This window comes from Lissotriton vulgaris, unplaced genomic scaffold, assembly GCF_964263255.1.
Source record: "Lissotriton vulgaris unplaced genomic scaffold, aLisVul1.2 SCAFFOLD_336, whole genome shotgun sequence".
In the NCBI taxonomy this organism is placed as follows: domain Eukaryota; kingdom Metazoa; phylum Chordata; class Amphibia; order Caudata; family Salamandridae; genus Lissotriton; species Lissotriton vulgaris.
Genome location: NW_028249992.1, coordinates 19478 through 41334, shown reverse-complemented (window position 1 = coordinate 41334; position 21857 = coordinate 19478). Strand labels below are relative to the sequence as shown.

Here is a 21857-nt window from a genome sequence, read left to right as displayed (position 1 = left end):
CCGTTCAGGTCCCTGGTTTTGAATCTGAGACGCACCTGTCCAGATTCAGTGATCGTGTTAGTAGCCGGGGACTTAGGTGGCTGGCGATAGAGTTTTCCGCCACCCCGAACTCTGACTTTTTGACAAGCATCTCAGGAGTCACATCTCCTTCACGGTGTGACGAAACACGTGTCGGCTGGATATTATTATTTGTACTGACCTATAAATCTATGAATCTATAAATCTTCTTCACATTCATAAACTTTGTGTTTGACCTCATTTCTACATCAAGAGAGTTTTGCTACTTCCTGTCGAGTCCTGACTCCAGGACCACTTATTCCATTAGCGTGTGCACAGGACTTGTTTCTTTTCTGTTTGGTATAGCCTTCCTACACCAGTACAAGGGTTGTTTGCCGTCTGGGTTTGTTTTTCCCCTGACCTGTCTTGCACCGCGAATTTTGACACTTTCAAACATGCTCAATGATCACACAGCCTTGAGCGCCACTTCTTCCTGTCCTCTCAATTCAAACCCGAACTCTTCATTCAAACATACATGGATAGCTTGTAGGAGAGATATTTGAGAGTTTGGAGGTTCAAAGCATTTGCTTTTAGAGAGGCAGTTCTCAAGGAGCGGCAAGTCTCAATCAGGGGTTATTTAACATAGGCAATTGTTAAGTTGATGTGGTACCATTTCGTAGTGGTTCTGAGAAATCCTACAGCAGGATGAAGAACAGCTGTTGATGGGGCCACTATGTTACTTAAGAGGCTGGTGAGGCGAGGTGGACATAGCTATAAACAAGTTAAGAGATTACTATAGGCTTAACTGCTAGTTTAAAATCTTGGAGAAGACATCTTTTAAAATCTTAAGTCCAAGAAGATAGAATCTGGATAACAGTAATAGCTTGGATGTACCCTTTTCAGTCAGAAAAGCAACCCAAGGCTTGAGCAGGGTTAGCCAATTTAGATGTGACATTTGCTGTCTTTAATGATTCATCCTACTGGATTTATCTGTGGCATTACATAACGCACACCATCAAATGGGTCTGGAGGCAGCCATCTTGAAATGATTTCACTCTCATCTCTGATAGTGTTCTCAACTGTTTAAAACTGGAAATAATGTTTTCCTATCCCTCACTATTTTCAGGATTTCATATAAGCACCTCCCCTACTCACTGTCATTGTCGAACCTTCAGGGGAACTTCTTAAAGATGGTGGACTCTTATTTCATCAGTAATCAAACAACACCTGTTTACCTCAAATGGGACGCTGCTGAATTCATTTCCAATATAATTGTATCATTACATGGCATTCACAAACAGATGGAGCAAACACATCTAAACAAGCACTGGCGTTGCCAATAGGTCTCGCAGTAGGAAAGTTGGAGCTATTACAATTGCAAATAACAATGCCTTTTATTTTTGTTTTCATTTTAAAAACATAAAGGGCTTTGTCATTTACAAAACCAATAGCTCCAACTTTCCTACTGCGAGACCTATTGTGCACTGCACAGTGTGGGTGAAAGTGGCACTGCGTGTGTGTGAGTGGCTTTGAGTGAGTTGCGTTGCGTGGGTGAGTGGCATTGCATGTGTGAGTGGCGTTGCGTGGGTGAGTGGCGTTGCGTGGGTGAGTGGCGTTGCGTGGGTGAGTGGCGTTGCGTGGGTGAGAGTGGCGTTGCGTGTGTGAGAGTGGGCTTGCGTGGGTGTGAGTGGCATTGTGTGTCTGAAAGTGGTGCTGTGTGGGTAAAAGTGGCATTGCGTGGGTGTGAGTGGCGTTGCGTGTGTGAGTGGCGTTGCATGTGTGAGTGGCGTTGCATGTGTGAGTGGCATTGCATGGGTGAGAGTGGCGTTGCATGTGTGAGAGTGGGCTTGCGTGGGTGTGAGTGGCGTTGTGTGTCTGAAAGTGGTGCTGTGTGGGTAAAAGTGGTGCTGTGTGGGTAAAAGTGGTGCTGTGTGGGTAAAAGTGGTGCTGTGTGGGTAAAAGTGGTGCTGTGTGGGTAAAAGTGGCGTTGCGTGTGTGAGTGGATTTGCGTGGGTGAGTGGCGTTGCGTGGGTGAGTGGCGTTGCGTGGGTGAGTGGCGTTGCGTGGGTGAGTGGCGTTGCGTGGGTGAGTGGCGTTGCGTGTGTGACCGGCGTTGCATGTGTGAGCGGCGCTGCATGTGTGAGCGGCGTTGCATGTGTGAGCGGCGTTGCATGTGTGAGCGGCGTCGCGTGTGTGAGCGGCGTTGCGTGTGTGAGCGGCGTTGCGTGTGTGAGCGGCGTTGCGTGGATGAGTGGCGTTGCGTGGATGAGTGGCGTTGCGTGGGAACTGGGATGTTTTGTGCATTTTAGCCACAACCCTGACTCCACCTACTGACCAAACACTCTGGTTATTCCCACCCTCCGATTCTCTGCCCACAGTTCCCCTACTATTTTTCCCCCACTTCGACTACTGTGTCAAGGAGAACTTGGTCGTGTGGGAGAGGCGAAAATGTCTTTTTGAAGGCCTGCTGGTTCCTCAGGAAACTATGCAACCTTTACACCACACCTTCTACCAACTCTGAATGTAAAACGTCGACTGCACAGTCCTTTTGTAAAATCGTGGAGGGACTTGCAAACTAAAGTCGTCAGTTCATAATTTTGTAGGCACAATATTATAACTGTACGATCTGACAAGACCGGTACTCATTAGGACCGACTGAAGATAAGACTCGGAGGGGTCGCATCGCTTCGCAGCGTTGTTCATTGTTCCGTTTGGTCGTCAACTCTTACTAACAGAGCAAGTTAGAACTTGCCCAGGCCTCACAAGCACCGACTGGAGGCGTCCTTCCTGAGCATTGCCCTGAAGAACGGGGTAAATAGAGGTGTGTAAGGAATGTAAACCATGAAAAACATCCTCCACCAAAATGTGAAAGCTAAACCATCACACATCTAAAACTGCAGACCTCTGATTAGCAAGCACGGCAAAGCCAATAAATATCGCCTTTAAAAGGTGTTAGCCGGTCTTCTGACTTTGTTAATGCCTTTTGCTGGTGCTGTGCCACACAGACAAATAACGAAGACGGCCCCAACTCAATGATGTAAATGAAAGCATGAGTAACAACATATCTACATACATGCGTCATGATGCTGTAGCGGCCCCGACGTTATTGTGTATACACGCACATTCATCCTCCCACATGGGCAGCTATGCCTCATGACATAGGGACAGCTATTTAAAAAATAATAATAATAAAACTGTTCAACGATGGTGAACATCAATCTGGAAAAGGTAAACAAAAAAAATATATAACAAGCATTGGCAAAGCAGGCAAGTCTTCCGTGCTGAAAGGGAAACCAGCCCTCGGCATTGCTGTGGTGGGGGAGGGGGGGCGGGGGAGAGGCAAGCAGGGAACTAGTTAAACAAGTTTTAAAAGGAGACGAAACTGAAAGCCTTTGTAGTACACAGGCATGCTGTGACGGAGGTGTGAGAGGTCTGGCAGGGAACAGATAGCCTGGCCGTGAAGCAGGGGGCGGGGCAGCGCTGGGGAAGCCTGTTATGTTATGTTATGTTATCCAGTTGTTAAAGCGCAAACAGCTGCCCCAGCAACGGGGCGTCCCGGCGCCAACCCAACCAGTACCTGAGGGGTGAAGGAGGATGACCAACAGAGGACTAGATAAGGGAAAAGAGATGCGTTTTTAATTCTTTCCGAAAGGCAGTTAAGTTGGTTAGGGTGCGGATGTGTAGAGGCAGGGAGTTCCACAGTCTTGCCCCCAAGACCTTGAAGGAACGTCCACCCATTCTACACAGCCTGGAACGGGGGACTGTCACAAGGTGTTGTCCTAAAGAGCGTAAAGTACGCTGAGGGGTGTAGGGAACAAGGAGCGGGCGTAGGAGTTCAGGGCAGTCCGAGTTAAGAATTTTGAATGCAGTGGTGAGGGTTTTAAAATGGATGCGGGATTCAATTGGCAGCCAGTGCAGATTGCGGATGGTAGCTCTGGCCGAGCACCTGCGTGGGAGGCCAACCACTGCTCTGGCGGCCGAGTTCTGAATACGCTGCATCCGTGCTAATTCTGCTCTATTTGCCCCCAAGAATAGCACATTGGCATAGTCCAGCCGGGCGAGAATCATGGACTGGATGATGAGTTGGCGGGTTCTAGAGTCGAAGAAACCGAGTATCGGGCTAAGACTCCTCATTAGGCCCACACACGTAGCTGCCACTTTCTTTGTGTGGGACTGGAAGTTAAGAGAGGAGTCGAGCCAAACACCTAGGTTCTTCACCACATCTTTCGGCACGGGGTGGGACCAAGTAAAGAGGGCCACCAATGGTCACTCCAATGGCTAGGGTTTTTGCCAAGGAGAAGCACCTCCGTTTTCCCGGCGTTCAGCTGCAAACAGTTGTGTGTCATCCACTGTGCAACTGCCGCTAGCCCATCCTTGAATTTAGTGGCCGAGGTAGAAGGGCCTTCAGAGAGTGTGATGACCAGCTGTGTGTCGTCGGCATACGATACAAGCGTAAGGTCCCACTCTTTTGCCACTGCTGCAAGAGGCTGGACGTATAGGTTGAAAAGTGATGGGCTGAGCGCCGATCCTTGGGGGACTCCCTGTTCGATGGAATGGGGTTGGGAGATGTAAGGTGGGGCTGAAACTTGAAAGGACCTGTCTTTGAGGAAGGACCGGAACCACTCAAGGGCGAGTTCGTTGATCCCTATGGCCTCAAGTCGAGTCAGCAATATGCTGTGTGAGACCGTGTCAAAGGCCGCGCTAAGATCCAACAGGATCAGCGCGTCCAGGGCGTCCCGAATGTGTTCCGTGGTGGTCAGCAGGGCCGACTCGGTGCTATGTCCTGGCCTGAAGCCATTTTGGGAAGGATCAAGGACGTGGTTTGACAGCATATGATGGGATAGCACTTTATTGACATGAGCTTCGGCCAGTTTAGACGTCCAGGGGAGCAGCGAGATGGGTCTGTAGTTTTCAGGTTTTGTGGGGTCTAATGTGGGCTTTTTAATAATAGGAGAGACCCAAGCGGATTTCCAGCGGGTGGGAACCACAGCTGAGGAAAAAGAGAGATTGAGTAAGCTAGAAAGCGAGGGAAGAAAAAATTCCAATGAGTCCAGGAATTTGGATGGTCTCATGGGGTCTGTGGGGGAGCCAGACTTAACCTGTCTGCACAGTTTTGCAAGGTCGTCGGGGGATATGTCAGGTATTCTTGACAGTTTCGACGTGTCCACTGCAAAGTTGGAAGTGTTAATGGGCACTGGCTCATTTTGAGGAAAAGAAGTATACATTTTCCTCACTTTCTCAATGAAAAAAGTGGCAAGGTCTTCGCACTGTTTCGAGGAAGTGATATAGGAGCCAGTGTTGGAGACTTTTTGGAGGCTTTGCACCAATTTAAAGATCGTTTTGGTGGGGTTGGTGCTTTGTTTAATTTCCTTTGCGTAAAAGGAGGCTCGGGTGGTACGTATCGTCTTGTGATATATACGCAATTTTGACAGGTAGAGGGCTTTGTCGCTATCTAGGTAGTTTTTCCTCCATTCTCGTTCCGTTTTCTTGCAGTCCTTCCGTAAGGTTTTAAGCGTATCGTTGTACCATGGGTTGGAGGGGGAACTGCGGGTTTTAGTCCATTTTGCAGGAATAACGGCGTCAAGCCCTGTCACAATCCAGTCATGAAAAGCAGCGTAGGCTGTGTTAATATCTCTGTTATTGTCGGGGAGATGGAATTCTCCTAGGTTTTGAATGAGATTTTCTGAGGACAGTTTGTGCCATGGTCGTTTGTGCTAGGGGTTAGCCGCAGCTTTAGCGTGCGTTTTTTTTGCCGTAATAGTAAGTTTGACGAGGAAGTGGTCGGTCCAACCCATGGGTTCAGGGGACTCAGCACTGGCTTCCAAAATGTTGGTAAAAATAGGGTCTAATATGTGCCCGGCAATATGAGTAGGGGAGTGGACCAGGGAGTTCAGCTGCAGGGCCGTAAGGTCGGCCAGCAAGTTTTTAATGGTGGGTTCATTGACGGAGTCCAAGTGGAGATTAAGATCACCCAGTATGGTGAAGTTGGGAGAGGAGACTGCCAGAGTGTGGGATAGTTCTAGGAGTTCATCAATAAATCTGGCAGAGGGGCCTGGTGGCCGATAGATGTAAAGACCAGAGAGGGTGAATTGAGGGCCAATGGAGATCTTGAATCGAGCACATTCGCAACCCCAGATGTCTTCTTTCGTGAAGGAGCAGTTATACGTGGTTCGGTATATAACGGCTATTCCCCCGCCCCTAGAGTCTCTGTTAAATAGTTTTACGGAGAAACCATTGGGCAGCGTAAGGTTCAAAATGCTAGTCTGGTCGTCATGAAGCCAGGTTTCGCATATGAACAGAATGTCGGGGTTTTCATCCGTAATGAGAGTGTGGACTTCCGCATGATGCTTTGCGAGAGATCTAACATTCAGTTGAAGAATCCGAAGGGGAGAAAGCTTAGGTGTAGTCGCTATACAGCTAGCTAGGCACGGCTTAGGAGTGGTAAATTTACAGGACTCACAGAGAAGTGCTGTTTGCCCGAGACATCCTCCCTGCTTGTCGCATCTGGTGCTGGTATTTAGTGCGAGAAGATGTTCTCTGTCATAGCAGACTCTAAGCTGTGAATTTGGTGCAGGGGGTCTGGCGAGAGGCGATGTCCTGGCGATGACGGGCGCAGACGGGCTTGCCTTAGGCGCGCCTTCGGCGCGCAAACGGCGCTCCCGCTGCGCTCGTCCGCTGCGCTTCCTCCAGATGCACATTTATCCCGGAAAGAAAGGGGGTGTGGCCTCTAGGGGGCGTGGTCAGCGCGCACGCCGGCTCTGATGGCGGCCGCTTTGGAATAAAGGAGAAAGCGCGCCAGCTAGTGATCAGCTGTGCGCTACGAACAGAATATCAGGCGAGATGCCCTCTGCGTTTAAAAACACAGTAAGTGACACCACACAGTGAAATACAGTTTTAAAATGCTTTGCGTAAGTAAACAAGTACCGCCAGCTCCCGGCTTCCGCCTCAGGACTGGGAAAGGATTTGTCTGACAGCTGCTAGGATCGGCGGTTAAATAGTCAGAGGAGGGGGCGTGGCCTCTAGGGGGCGTGGTCAGCGCGCACGCCGGCTCTGATGGCGGCCGCTTTGGAATAAAGGAGAAAGCGCGCCAGCTAGTGATCAGCTGTGCGCTACGAACAGAATATCAGGCGAGATGCCCTCTGCGTTTTAAAAACACAGTAAGTGACACCACACAGTGAAATACAGTTTTAAAATGCTTTGCGTAAGTAAACAAGTACCGCCAGCTCCCGGCTTCCGCCTCAGGACTGGGAAAGGATTTGTCTGACAGCTAGTAGGATCGGCGGTTAAATAGTCAGAGGAGGGGGCGTGGCCTCTAGGGGGCGTGGTCAGCGCGCACGCCGGCTCTGATGGCGGCCGCTTTGGAATAAAGGAGAAAGCGCGCCAGCTAGTGATCAGCTGTGCGCTACGAACAGAATATCAGGCGAGATGCCCTCTGCGTTTAAAAACACAGTAAATGACACCACACAGTGAAATACAGTTTTAAAATGCTTTGCGTAAGTAAACAAGTACCGCCAGCTCCCGGCTTCCGCCTCAGGACTGGGAAAGGATTTGTCTGACAGCTGCTAGGATCGGCGGTTAAATAGTCAGAGGAGGGGGCGTGGCCTCTAAGGGGCGTGGTCAGCGCGCACGCCGGCTCTGATGGCGGCCGCTTTGGAATAAAGGAGAAAGCGCGCCAGATAGTGATCAGCTGTGCGCTACGAACAGAATATCAGGCGAGATGCCCTCTGCGTTTAAAAACACAGTAAGTGACACCACACAGTGAAATACAGTTTTAAAATGCTTTGCGTAAGTAAACAAGTACCGCCAGCTCCCGGCTTCCACCTCAGGACTGGGAAAGGGTGATTGATGACTTTGATGTGGGGAGGGAGGAGAGCCTTTTGCGAGCCTGCAGGAGAAATGCTGCCGATGCGCGTGCATGTTTAATCACGTGATTCACGTGAACTACATGAAGACCGCGGGGCTGAAAGCCCTTGTTTTGACGATGATTTTCGCCACTTGAATTCTCGCTCCGCTCGATGCGCTTGCGCGCATCGATAGGTCGCGAGACCTAAAAATGCTTTGCTTTGACGGAGTTTGATAAGATTTGATCCAACGCAGTCCAGCAATCAAAGGTGCATCAAAGTTCCACCATCGCTACTATAAATGCATTGGTGCACTTATCGCTACCTTGTGTCGATGCACATACTGCACAATAGGGCAAGGGTGTGTGCTGTATGTCACAAGGAGGTTTTGTAATGGACGGGCACCCTTCCAGTACAAACACCATGTTTTTACCTACTTTATTGCATTTTCCACTTTGTATGTGTGATGTAGAGTACAGCATACATGCAAAGTTTGAAACATTTTCAGAAAAGAAAACTTTTCTCAAACCTTATACCTGCCTGGAGTAAGCATACATAGGGCCCGATTCACAGAATGAACTTAAGACTCAATCCTAAACTTACTACTATTTTGGTATTCACAGAATGCACTTACGGAATTAAGGGCATATTTACAAGCCCCTATTGCAACCACAATGTCAATAAACATTGACATTGTAGTGGCGATAGGGGCCTCACCTTCTTTACGAGGCAACATTAAGCCACTTAATGTGGCTTAATGCTGCCTTGTAAAGAAGACGCCCTTTCATGCTATACTTAGCATGAAAGGGGAGGGCAATGGGTATAGCGGTATGCGTTCCACCACAACACCCATTAATTTTGACACTGCCTCCTATTTACGAGAGTGGCGTAAATAGGAGACAGCGCTAAAATTAAGACCAGGAAAACCTGGTCTTAACAAAGCAAAATGAGGAGAATAGTCAATTTCTCCCTGTTTTTGCTGTTACCATGTGTGCTGCGTTGTGCAGCACACATGAAAACAGCAAAAGGCCATTGATTGTTTATGAGCAGGAAGGTGACCCTTCCGACATATAAACAATTGTTAAAAAAAAATACTTTTTGCAACTTCTATGTTTGTTGCAATAAGCAGCACACATAGAAGTTACAAAACGCCACTTAAAGATTGTTTCTGTGTAGGAAAGGACACCCCTGCACTCCGACACCCTTGCACTATGGTGCAAGGGTACCTGCATTGGCACTAGGCAGCTAAATTTAAAGCCAGCACAGGGGGAAACGCAGGGCTGCACCACATTGTTGTAAATAAGATGCCACCCTGTGAGGAGAGGTGGTAACCAAACTTTGATACTTTTAAATAGTTTCTTTAGTCTCTTCTAATAAAGGTGTATTTGAGGATTCAGCCATTCTGCTTGTACGGGTAAAATACAAAATGTGTCTGGTTTTCTTTTACTTTTGAGTTGTGTAAGTGACAGAATCTGAACGACTCTCCCCAATGTTTCAGCTTTTCTACTAGAGTTTTTTTTAAGGCTGAATCAGGAGGAGACCCACTTAGAAACCTTTGCTTTTTCAGTGTTTTTCTGGAGAGAGGGATGAAATCATCATTCGCGTTGTAGGAGGCAGGTATTTATGCGTAGTCCGATTATCTGCACCTGAAGCTCCCCACGACCCCACATACACTCTCCTTTGGTTTACGCGCTAGTATGCATATAACAGGTGTGAAGAAGAGTATCAGGAAATGTTCAGACGAGTCCAGGATTTAGACACGATCTTGCATGATGATGTTGAGGATTGAACCTTTCCCATGAGTAGGTTTACTGCAAAGTTGAAGTAGGTCATTAGCTCATAGAAACCATGCCTGCTGATAGGTAGGTGTGTCATAGAGGAGAAGGAGTTTATGAGGTCAATGAGTTCTTTAGGAAATTGGAGTTGTTCTCAGGAAGATAGTAGATAGAGATGAGACTTATTCTGTTTGTGTATGTCTGGAAGAGACCAGCAAGAATGAGTTCAGAGAAGGAAAAAATAGGAACAGAAATGAGTGAGCAGGATAGATTACTGTTATGGATTATTGCAACCTCACCCCATTTTCCCAAATAGCCCTACTTGATGATATATTAGTTGAGGAGGACATGAATGTCTGTAATGGGTTGAGAGGTGTGGGTTAGTCACGTCTCAGTTGTATTGTCTAAGTGTTAGTGCCAGGATGCTCAGTTCCTGCCTAGAATCACACTCTACAAAACTCGCTTCCCTCAGTCATGTACTCAGTTGAAAGGAAGATATCAAGGCTGAGATCAAGGCTGAGAGCAGATATTGTGGCACAGTTAGAAGCTGCAGATTTAAAGCTGAGAAGACCACAGTTTAGACTAGACAAAGCTTAGAGTCAGGACAGGAGATCAAGTGTCAGATGTAAGCCTTGGTGGGCTTTAGGGTCTTCTGTTGTGGAGATGGTAGTGCTTGAGGTTCTGAATTAAGACATTCATGGAGTATCTGCAGCTCAAGCTGAAGAAGGAAGGAAGGGGAGTGGAAAGGCAAAGAAAGGAGGTGTCTGCAGCGGACAAACATTTCAGCTGTTTAGGAGCATGGGTGCCGGACAATGGTTATTCGAGTATTCAAAGGTGTAAGATGGGGTTTTGTATCAAGGTAGACATGTCATCTCAGGGGAGCAAGTTCCAGGATAATGATGTTGTCGGCCGATAATATGTTCCAGAGTAGAGAATGGGTTGCGGAGAGGAAAGGGATCAGGGGTGGCACTGCTTAGTGGGATTCCTAACTCGGCAGAGCACTGAATTAAAAAACATTGTGTATTTTTTTTTTTTAATTTGCAGTTGTGTAGAAATCACGTGCCACAGTCTAGGGCAATACCTACTGCAGATTCACCTCAGTTTGTAAGACATTTTGGTGGTTGAGTAAAAGAATATTCGTTATGGGTCTCATCATCCTGTTCTCTTTCTCCTCTTCTACCCAGGATTGGCTGACACGCTACGGTTACTTGCCCCCACCAGATCCAGCAACTGGCAAACTGCAGACCTGGGAAGCAGTCGCAGGAGCTATCCGCAGCATGCAACTCTTTGCTGGAATCAATGAGACTGGAATAGCGGGTAAGCAAACTGTATGCAATCAAGGAATAAAATTCAATTTAGGCCCTGACGCCAAGAGAACAATCACTGAAGAACACTGGATGGGCAATCACTCCCTCCATCCAGCTAGACTGTGCAGCTCTGATACAGCAAGACTTATAACTCTTGCTGTATTAGAGCTTCAGACACTCTGGGCCCGATTTACAGAACTAACTTAAGACAGAATCCTAAACTTACTACTTTTGGTATTGACAGTAGTTAGGATTTTGTCTTAAGTTTGTCTTAAGACAGACTTAAGTTAGGATTTTGTCTTAAGTCTGTCTTAAGTTTGTCTTAAGACACTCTTAAGACAAAATCGTAACTTCTGTGAATACCAAAAGTAGTAAGTTTAGGATTTTGTCTTAAGTTAGTTCTGTGAATCGGGCCTCTATCACAGCTGAAAAGAATGCTTTGGTTCTAATTCTGGGGCACCGTTATGAGGCATGCTGCCACTCTGGCACAGTTGGAAAGTTTGCTGATACTGTGGTTGAGGTAGGCTATATAATGACACTTTAGCACAGCTGGGAGGTATCGTAACATTCTGGAACAGTTGCAAAGTATGCTGGCACTATGGTTCGGATAAGAATTGTGCTGACACCTAGCACAATTGGTGGGTGGTTTAATTAATCAACTCAAATATACTTGACATTATGGCACAAGTTAGGTGTATGCAGACATTTGGACCAGATGCAAGCTATATTGACACTTTAGCTTAGTTGGGAGACAGTCTTAAACTATCATGGTTTGATTATGAATTTAAAGTACTTTAGACAAACCACCAAACAGTAAGAATAGTTGTAAACTGTGGGCCTCATTTATGAGATTTTGGCGAAGGGCTGCGCTACGTCAAAAGAAAAGGGTAGGAAGGTACACCTTTCTGCAAAAAATCAATCAATTGAGGCGATTTCTTCTTTCCATGTATGCTGCAGAATGCAGAACACACAGAAAGAAGAAAATACGAAGATAAACGAAAACATTTCTTGTCGTTGAGCCTCTCTAAAGCCACCCCTGGGGTGGTGTTCGAATCTGATGCATTCTCAGGTTTACGATTATTTGTAAATCTGGGAATGCTTCAGATTCCATGGGTTTTGCTCGGGAACACCCACAGCAACACCCATGTAATGCGCCTTTCACACATTGCTCTGCGTGAAAGGTGCACATATTTACAAGGCGTGTAAATTAAGCCTTGTAAATATATTCTGGCACATTGCGCCACTGGAGCATCAAAAAAGTGACGCACCGGCTGAAGGCAGGTGAAGCAAGCTGGGAGAGGGGTTGATGGAACTGGAGGTTCAAGGGGAGATTAGACAATTCTGAGAGAGGGCTTTAGAGCTTTGGACTGTAAATTACATAGAAAAACAGCTGTGTTCCAGTCTACATTGTACTGGTGCAGTGGATCTGGGGTTCAGCCAAATATTGTGGCGTAGTCGACAGTAGCACAAATGAGAGGTTTAATTCATCAACTCAGATATACTTGGGAGGAGTGGTCCACACAGCAGAATCTTGAGTAAGATCCTCATTGCTTACCTCTCCAACACAGATGATGCCACGCTAGCACTGATACGGATGCCTCGCTGCTCGCTGCCAGACCTGCACGATGCGGTCTCAGAGGAGAAGGTCCGCATAAGGCGCTCAGGTGTTGCGAGAGCAGGAAGAAGTGTTGGATCCGCATGGACCAAGAAGAACTTATCATGGAAGTAGGTGACTCATCCCAGGAGGCTGTCAGCCCCTTTTCTAACCCTTTTCATCATCTCTGATTTGTGCATTTCCCCTGCTAGCACCTCTCTTCGGGAAACAACCATTACAACTCAGTCATCACAATGTACTACCTTTACAACAGAGCTGTTACAACGCAACTACCTTTACATCACATGTCATTACAACGCATGCCATTACAATGCATATCACTACAACGCATGCCATTACAATGCATACCATTCCAACACATGCCATTACAACGCATTATAAGGTAAGTAATGGGGATTTTCTTAGGTTTAGGGTGGGTATGGGTTTTGGGGCAAATGGGTATAGTATTTTTACCACTACACTATCCAACACTTACCCTACTATTGCACTCTCTGGAGTGGGAATAGTAATTTTTACACCTACACTAGCCATCACTTATCCCACTGTTGCCCCAAAAGTATTATGCATTGTAATGGTATGCGTTGTAATGATATGCGTTGTAATGGTAGTTTCTAAAAATGCGTTATAATGGCATGTGTTGTAAAATCATGCGTTGTAATGGTAATTGCGATGTAAAAACCACGTTGCAAAGGCATGCGTTGTAATTGTTTGCATTGTAACGTCATATATGCCCTCCATTCCCCCTCAGTGTGTCTGTCCTTGCACCAATTTGTAAGTGCTGGTTTCCTCTGCTTTTCAACCCTGCCTTCTTCCTGAACTCACTATAGGCACAAGTTATTCTTTATTGTTTAATGTTTTTTAATATGATCAGTTTCCTTGCCCAGAATTACACCTCCATGTTTAATAGGGTACTTTTTGTTTGTCATTATACCTTTCTTGACCTCCTCATAGGGTAAAGACATACCCCCGCCACGCCCAGCTGAGCCGCGAAACAATGCGAGTGCTGATGTATTATGCACTGAAGGTGTGGAGCGAGGTGGTCCCCTTGACCTTCCATGAGGTTGGGGCTCGCAGCCCAGATATCTCCGTGGAGTTCATCAAATCAGATCACCAGGATGGATACCCCTTTGATGGGGCTGGGGGCATGGTGGCTCATGCCTTTTTCCCGGGGGATCCCCAGAGGGCAGGAAATGTCCACTTTGACAGCGAGGAAAACTGGACTTTCAGATCTCCAGGTTAGAGTTCTTGCTTTCTGTCTACCTCTCTATTTCTCTTTCTCTTTCTCTTGCTTTCACTGTCTCGGCTTAGCTCTTTGCCTCTTTAACCTCTGGTATGCTGGGGACGGAACCACTCCGTCACCAGCCACGGACGCGCTGTTCTAATGAGTGGTTCCGTCATGGCCCGCCCGCCACGCCTGCGCGGCAGCGATTTCGCGCCTGCGCTGAGCGTTCTATTGACCGGGCGGGGCCGTGGCGGAACCACTCCATCACAAGCACAGCGCGCCCGTGTCTCGTGACGGAGTGGTTCCATCATGAGCATGGCGGCGCCGCACGGCCCCCCCTCCCCCTAGCGCTGAGGCGGAATTACCGCCGCGGCCAAGGGGTTAAAGGACTCGTATGTCCACACCTTTCAGTGATACTCTTGTTTCTAATGTAATATTCTCGCCCTCACACTCTCTGTCACTCTGTCTCTCTCTTTAGCACTCCATCTTTCTCATTTTAACACATTCTGCCTCCCTCCATGTCCATTTATTTGCGTACTCATGATATTTCCATTTTTTTCCTCTCTGTTACTCCTATCATACATCTCTCCATAACTTACTTATGTATATGAATTTCATTTATTTATAGCATTTTATGGTGTTGGAAAATAAATAAAATTGGGGGTAAATACATCATCGCACTATAAAAATGCTGTGGAAGAGGAAAGGAAAGAGCAAAGGGTAAAAGGTGTACACGTTATGAGGAGATGATATATGTCAGTATCTCAGACATTTTTACTATCAGGGCTTCAGTTAATCCCAAAATGGACACTGGTAAGCACAGAAACTCGAATATTCAGAATTATGAGCCAATAAATCAAAGCTTCCTACTGGTTGCATGCTTACTACTAACTTTGAATCCGTTTATATTTTCCCTTCATCATTTCCAGTGTCCCACCCTACTTACTCTAACAAATATCCACTGGCTGCTCGGCATCCTGCTTTACATCTAGATAAGAAAAAGTTGTAAAGTATTAGGATTTCTACTGTCACCTCCAATGGCAGGTAGGAACGAGGCTCGATTTCCATTTGTAGGTCAATGAAGTCATTTTTACTTACAATTAAAAAAATAATAATAATTCCTAAAGGCAGAACAAAATACCAAATTTTAGGTTATGGAACTTAATGAGGATAGATTATGCTATATTTGTCCCATACCCATGTAGTCTGGGTGTGTAGCCGGAGACCACCTGGACGAAGGTGGGGAGCCACCTATGGGGGACCTGGATGTTGAGAAGCGAAAACCAGCAAGGAGCAGTGCTGAGCACCTCGCACATACCTGATGGGAGCACCACCCTGTTGCCTCGGCCTGCCGGTGCCCCCGCGATGGACGGTGGAGCTTTCAGCAGTCACCCCTGAGCAGCCTACATGCACAGAGACCCGATTCAGGAGGGAGACTCCTGATTTCTGAAGCTAAAAATTACTTTATTTTGGCTATCACCTATCTGGAATTGCTCCTGCTTCAATAGAAGTCAATGGGGCGGGGAAAACATTCTCCCAAATCTTTTTTTAAACTCTCCCGCTTTCCCTTTTGGCATGTATGCTTCACCTCTGCTGAGAATTGGTACTTGAGGGCCGGGACCCGGGGGGCCTCCCCTTCACTGGGACGATAACAACATGCATGGGTGCATGGCATGAAGTGGGCATCCTGAGCTATACCTATTCCCATCTCCCACATCCTAGTACCAGGTACACTGAGACCGACGCTCTAGCCCCTTAAACAAAAAAATATAGGACTATAATCCAGGAGCCAACACCGGCCATTTTGAATGTGGGCATCAGGACTCCTTAGCAACAATTACTGCTGGCAACCACTAACCAAAGAAAGAGGATTTCATGATTATCCTTGCTGATGGCAGCCATACTGTTACATTGCACAGCGCAAGCAGAATTGGGACTCTTTAGACTGAAAGAGAGGCACTGTGAGAGGGGTGAAAAGGCTGAATGGCTGCTGGGGGTGCAATTGGAGCAGGCACACTCTTGCTCCATGATAGCAGTTATTAGAACTGCTCATAGAATACTACTCACTGACCCAGATGACATTCTCTGAGAATTCAATGCTTTCTATGAACGCCTATATTCCTCGAGAACTTGGAATGCGCACAAGGGGAATAGGAGTTTGCGTGCAGACTCCCTTTAGCAACACTTACACAAGACCAAGCAACTATACTTGGAACAATATAAGTCATGAAGAAATAGCACAGGCAATAGACTGCATTTCAATGGTGAAAGCGCTGGAAGATGATGGTATCCCAATAGAATTTTACAAAATAACCAAACCTTTGATGATAACGTCACTGGGTAGAGTGTTCCAAGAAATCTCATACAAGAAACGGAATTTCATAGGGCAGTGATCTCTCTTAAACCAAAACCAGGCAGGGTCTTTCTCAACTGTGCCAATTACCGATATCCCTTAAAAATACAGCTATGAAGATCCTAGCGAAGGCCTTGGCCACTAGGTTGAAGACTTACATTCCCTTTAACTCCACCCTTAACAGGTGGGGTTTGTGCGGGGTCGCTCTTCAGCGAACCACTTGAGAATGTTTTCCCACCTCCTCAGGCAGGCAAGACAGGACAAATATGAAAAGATTCTTATTTCACTCAACGCTGAGAAGGCGTTGGACCATGTGGAGTGGTCATATTTGTTTAGAATGATGGAGGCAATGGATCTAGGGAACACATTAATTGACAAAGTCTGCTGGCATTACAGCTGTCCCGCGACTTTGGCGTTGTGCTGAGGCTTTTCCATACACTTCTTTGCTACTGGACGGGGAACAAGACCTGGTTGACCGCTCTCCCCCCTATTATTTTTTGATGGGACTGGAACCACTGGTGGCCCTTATCTTCAGTACATTGAATATCCATGGGATCCCAATGGTGGTGGGCGATCGAAAAGCGGTCTATTATGCAGATGACATATTGGTGGCCCTCTCCAACCCATCTCAGTCAATACAGGCCAAAATAAATGTGTCTGAGACTTTCTCCAGCTTTTGGGTGTGCAGAAAAAATTGGTCAAAGTATGAGGCTATGCCGGTGACACCGACAACCACAAAAGCATCTCTAGGGGCCTCACCATTCACTTGGTAGCTCACCAGACTATAAAACCTTGGTATGTACCTGAATGGTGACTTAACCAGGATAGTGTGGGAAAAGCTGATTTCCATCATTGACAAGGTGAAAACTCCAAATGTTAATGTAACAATCAAGGACCCCCTGTTTAGAAAAATAATCTGTAATACAGGGAAATAACCAATGCGAAAGAAATGACCTAGTGTTAACACACAAGGAGTGAGGGAAAATGTATGAAAAGCACACAACTAAAGTAATTAAAAAGTAGGATTACATTTATTGTAAATATAAACTCATTCATATTAAAAACATTGAATAAAAATGATTCATAATACACCAACAATTCTATGAGTAACTTGTTAACACAATAATCCTATACATATATCACAGTTACAAAAGGCAATTTATAAGTTAAAAAACAGACAAAATTAAACAGTGAATCACAATTATTGGGAGAATTTCATGAAAAAATATGGTGGCAGACAATGTGAGTCGACGCGCGTTTCGGCGTTGTAGAAAACGCCTTCATCAGGAGCCACAGAAAAAGCTGAAAGACATATTTAAAGACAAAATTTAAAACCAAATGGTTACATTCATAAGTTTAAATTTAACAGTAGGAGAAGTATCATCAAACTGCTTTCAATTGTGCTTTCATAACAATAAACCCTACTCGTGTAGCTAAAACATACACCTACACAAAGTACAAACTAATGGTTTAATATTTGAGCAGTGGTTAAAGGGCGAAGTGCCCTAGGGGCGCAACAGGGCTTGCAACAGGATGAGAATTGAGGTTCATACAATCACCTCCAAAAGATGGTTCAGTCATATATATAGAGAGAACTCAACTCTAATCAGTCACCCGTAGGAATTGGGGCATCTGAGAACGGCCTCCATGGTTAGCCAGAGTACTATTTGTGGGTCTCACTGTGAAAATCAATATCCATCTACCGGTTATTATGAATTAATTTGGAGATGTGGGACCTTTGTTAAACCCTGCATTTAAGTAAGGCCAATAAAGTGAAGGGCTTTAGCTAGTGCTCTCACGGATATTATCCCTTTATCAAAATCGAACTAATCTCAACAATCTAACTTAAATCTAGACTACAATGCAGACCTGTAATTCCCATTATTCAATGGATTATTAAAATACAATGTACTATAATCATATACTAATGATTTGAAAATATATATGGTATGTAGAACTGCATCTTTCAGGAATTTTTTTCATCCCTTTAACCACTTATTTAGATGGATATTGATTTTCACAGTGAGACCCACAAATAGTACTCTGGCTAACCATGGAGGCCGTTCTCAGACGCCCCAATTCCTACGGGTGACTGATTAGAGTTGAGTTCTCTCTATATATATGACTGAACCATCTTTTGGAGGTGATTGTATGAACCTCAATTCTCATCCTGTTGCAAGCCCTGTTGCGCCCCTAGGGCACTTCGCCCTTTAACCACTGCTCAAATATTAAACCATTAGTTTGTACCTTGTGTAGGTGTATGTTTTAGCTACACGAGTAGGGTTTATTGTTATGAAAGCACAATTGAAAGCAGTTTGATGACACTTCTCCTACTGTTAAATTTTAACTTATGAATGTAACCATTTGGTTTTAAATTTTGTCTTTAAATATGTTTTTCAGCTTTTTCTGTGGCTCCTGATGAAGGCGTTTTCTACAACGCCGAAATGCGCGTCGACTCACATTGTCTGCCACCATATTTTTTCATGAAATTCTCCCAATAATTGTGATTCACTGTTTAATTTTGTCTGTTTTTTAACTTATAAATTGCCTTTTGTAACTGTGATATATGTATAGGATTATTGTGTTAACAAGTTACTCATAGAATTGTTGGTGTATTATGAATCATTTTTATTCAATGTTTTTAATATGAATGAGTTTATATTTACAATAAATGTAATCCTACTTTTTAATTACTTTAGTTGTGTGCTTTTCATACATTTTCCCTCACTTCTTGTGTGTTAACACTAGGTCATTTCTTTCGCATTGGAAAACTCCAAATGTCCCTCTCGGGCAGAGGGCATATTATTAAAAAAAAGTGTGATGCAGAGATTTAATTACACCTTTGGCATACTCCCTAAAATAATTCCACTGTGTCTCGTATGAGAGATTGATTAACTTTATATGAATTATGGGACCGATTTACAGAACTAACTTAAGACAAAATCCTAAACTTACTACTTTTGGTATTCACAGAAGGCACTTAGTAGTAGTAAAGTTATGATTTTGTCTTAAGTTTGACTTAAGACAAACTTAAGACTAGATTCAAGCAAGCCGGGCTGAAGAAGGCTGGAATGCCAGAAACCGGTCCTCGGAAGCTTGTTTCCGGTCCAGGGAAGACATGGCTTGGCAGTTCGGGCTGGACTGTTCCCATGAGGCACAGGGTCAGACTGATTTGCATATAGCCATGTCTGAACTGGGGTGGCAGAGTGGGCTAAAGAACGGTGATGGATTAAACCCAGATCTTTTGACTGGGTGGGAGTGTTTGATTGATTCAGATGCTCAGTCCATCGCCACCCCCTTTTGTACCACTTGAAATGGAGCGAGCAGCAATGATGCAAATCTACTAATATATGGCACAGCTCTGCTCCGTCCTTGCGCTGGCAAGTATGTTAGAGGCAGGATCGTTTTTGAACAAGAAGGGATACCTTGTGATGTAGAATGCATCACACATAGAAAGAGGAGGTAAAGAGGAGAAATAAAAATATTTCTCCTTGTTACGCCAGCCTCGGATAGGCACACTATTATGGCACAATCCAAGGTTTACTAAATCTTGGAATGCATCTCATTCCATGGGTGGATGCTCAGGAATGTCCATGCTCCTTCCGTGGAATGCTTACCATTACGAAATGTAAAGCAGCACAGCATCAATTGTGGCTTGTGCAGGTAAGCGCGGTTGGGTGGGGTAAGGGGGTGGGAGGGGTGGAAGTGACAAACAACGGAATAGATAAAGTAATGCGGCAGGCGCAACGTAAGTGGTTTTATTTATTTATTTATATTACTTTCCCTATTCCGTCGTTTGTCACTTCCACCCCTCCCACCCCCGCCTCATTGCGCTTACCTGCACGAGCTGAGACTGCATTGCATTTCATTACAAAGGCACGTAAGGTGGTGTAAATTGCCATTTACATTGCTTACTAAATATTACTTAAGGAGTTGCATTGAGTGCGTGATGAAAGCTCAACACAAGTCCTCAGTAAAGGTGAGCCCAAGTTTGTAGAGATGTGTGTACTGAAACCATAACTGATTTCATGCAGGAGGTTATTATGAGTGAAAGTTACCCCAGTGTACCTGTGACTGACAAATGGGACACAGCTATCTCGATTGAAATGAGGCTATTCGGCTAGACTCAGACATGTGTGGATGTCAATTTATCACCCGAGGATTGATGGTTTGGGCGCAAGTGTTAATCGAGTTGCGTAAGACCAGTTGTAATTGGTTATAAAGAATAGGATACGTTGGAAATTGGTTTTAAGGAACATGCTATAGTCAATGAGAACTACACACCTTTTAAGCACTGGAATGTCTCCATTCTTATTACTTAGGGGAAGAGTTGCAGGTTGAACAGGGAATGGATAGAAGCAAGTTGGCATTGAGTAGTTGAGTGGAGTTGTTTATGTGAGAGATGATGTGCAGGAATAGATGCTGCACTATGTTTAAATTGATATGTGGAGATTGGGTGAGGCTCAAAGAACCCATTTGGATGAAGAAGGGTTTATCTTGGTTCTTTTCCCCCAGGAAGTGAAAGATAGTGAGTTACTGTTGCATGATGGGAACATATGGAACAAGAATCGTATTTCAGTTTGCCTGGTAAAATGTCTGGCACGTGTTGGAAAGAATGTCAGAAAACATTGGAGATGGAGATGTTGTCTAGCGGAAATCCAAAGTTAGGCGGGTTCCCGAGTGCCACAAGGAGTTTGCTTTATCCTGAGCTTCTTGTTACTGTTCCAATGTTTGTAACTCTCTTTGAGTTGTCATTCCTTTTGGCTATCATGTTGCACATAGTTTGATTGTACTTGTGTACTTCCTTTAGATTTTATACCTATTGTTTCAATTGTTCACAGTGGGTATCATCGTTCCTGTCTTGTGTTATGGGTTTGCTTCTTTGTGGTATGGTTGATAATCTTTTAAGGGGGAGATATGTCAGATTTGTGTTGGAACTGCATGACATTCCATGATCCATGATCTATCGCTGTTGAAGATATAGTAATAATCAATTTTAGCCAATTGCTGCTGCCTGGGCTGCTATGCTGGCACTTACCACAATAAACTTTTCTTCACCTTGCTTCAGTCTGTCCTTCTAATCCTCTACTTTTTGCAGCTAATAATAGCTTCTCTCCCTAGGATTTGCTGGCTTCAGCAGCAAATTTCAGATTCGCGTGACATGTTTCTGTCTCCCATTGGTCTCTGTTTCACTTTTCTCTTGCAGATGACCTAGGGACAGACCTGTTTGCGGTGGCGGTCCATGAGTTTGGGCACTCCCTCGGCTTGGCGCACTCCTCTCTGAAGCGCTCCATCATGCGCCCCTACTACCAGGGTCCGGTGGGAGACCCTCTGCAGTTCCAACTGAGCTCCGATGACAGGACTGAGATCCAGAAGCTCTACGGTGAGTAGAACCTGACATGTGTAGAACTGCAAGCGTTCATTGAGGTTACATTTATCCAGGGACGCAATGATTTAAATACGGGAATTGGTATTACGCTGGGTCTGGTGGCTCAGTGGACTAATGTGTCCATTGCAGCTGCCTGCGTTCTACCTTATTGTCACAGGTTCAAATCCCGGCGGGTCCACTCAGCGTTTGATACATCTGAGGTCGATAAAAAGAGTACCATTGAGTTGGATAACAATACGCATCTGTTATTCAGCGCCAAGATACTTCTGGATGAACGTGCGCTTTATCAAATACACATGTTATGTTATACTTTTAAGAGGTGGCAGTAGGCAAAGAAGCTGTTTGGGGGCTTGTAGCA

The 21857-nt window shown here is 45.3% G+C and overlaps 1 protein-coding gene across 1 annotated transcript in view; it reads left to right on the top strand.

Annotated features, from left to right (window-relative positions):
- Positions 1 to 21493, top strand: part of LOC147663429 (matrix metalloproteinase-17-like) — a gene marked incomplete at its 3' end in the record, with an annotated part of 67971 nt that extends 46478 nt beyond the window's left edge. The window contains exons 3-6 of the mRNA XM_086950459.1: positions 10798 to 10930; positions 12489 to 12645; positions 13487 to 13770; positions 21317 to 21493. Of these exons, the coding sequence (XP_086806585.1) occupies positions 10798 to 10930; positions 12489 to 12645; positions 13487 to 13770; positions 21317 to 21493 (751 nt within the window). The remainder of the gene's footprint in view (positions 1 to 10797; positions 10931 to 12488; positions 12646 to 13486; positions 13771 to 21316) is intronic.
- Positions 21494 to 21857: the final 364 nt, after the last annotated feature.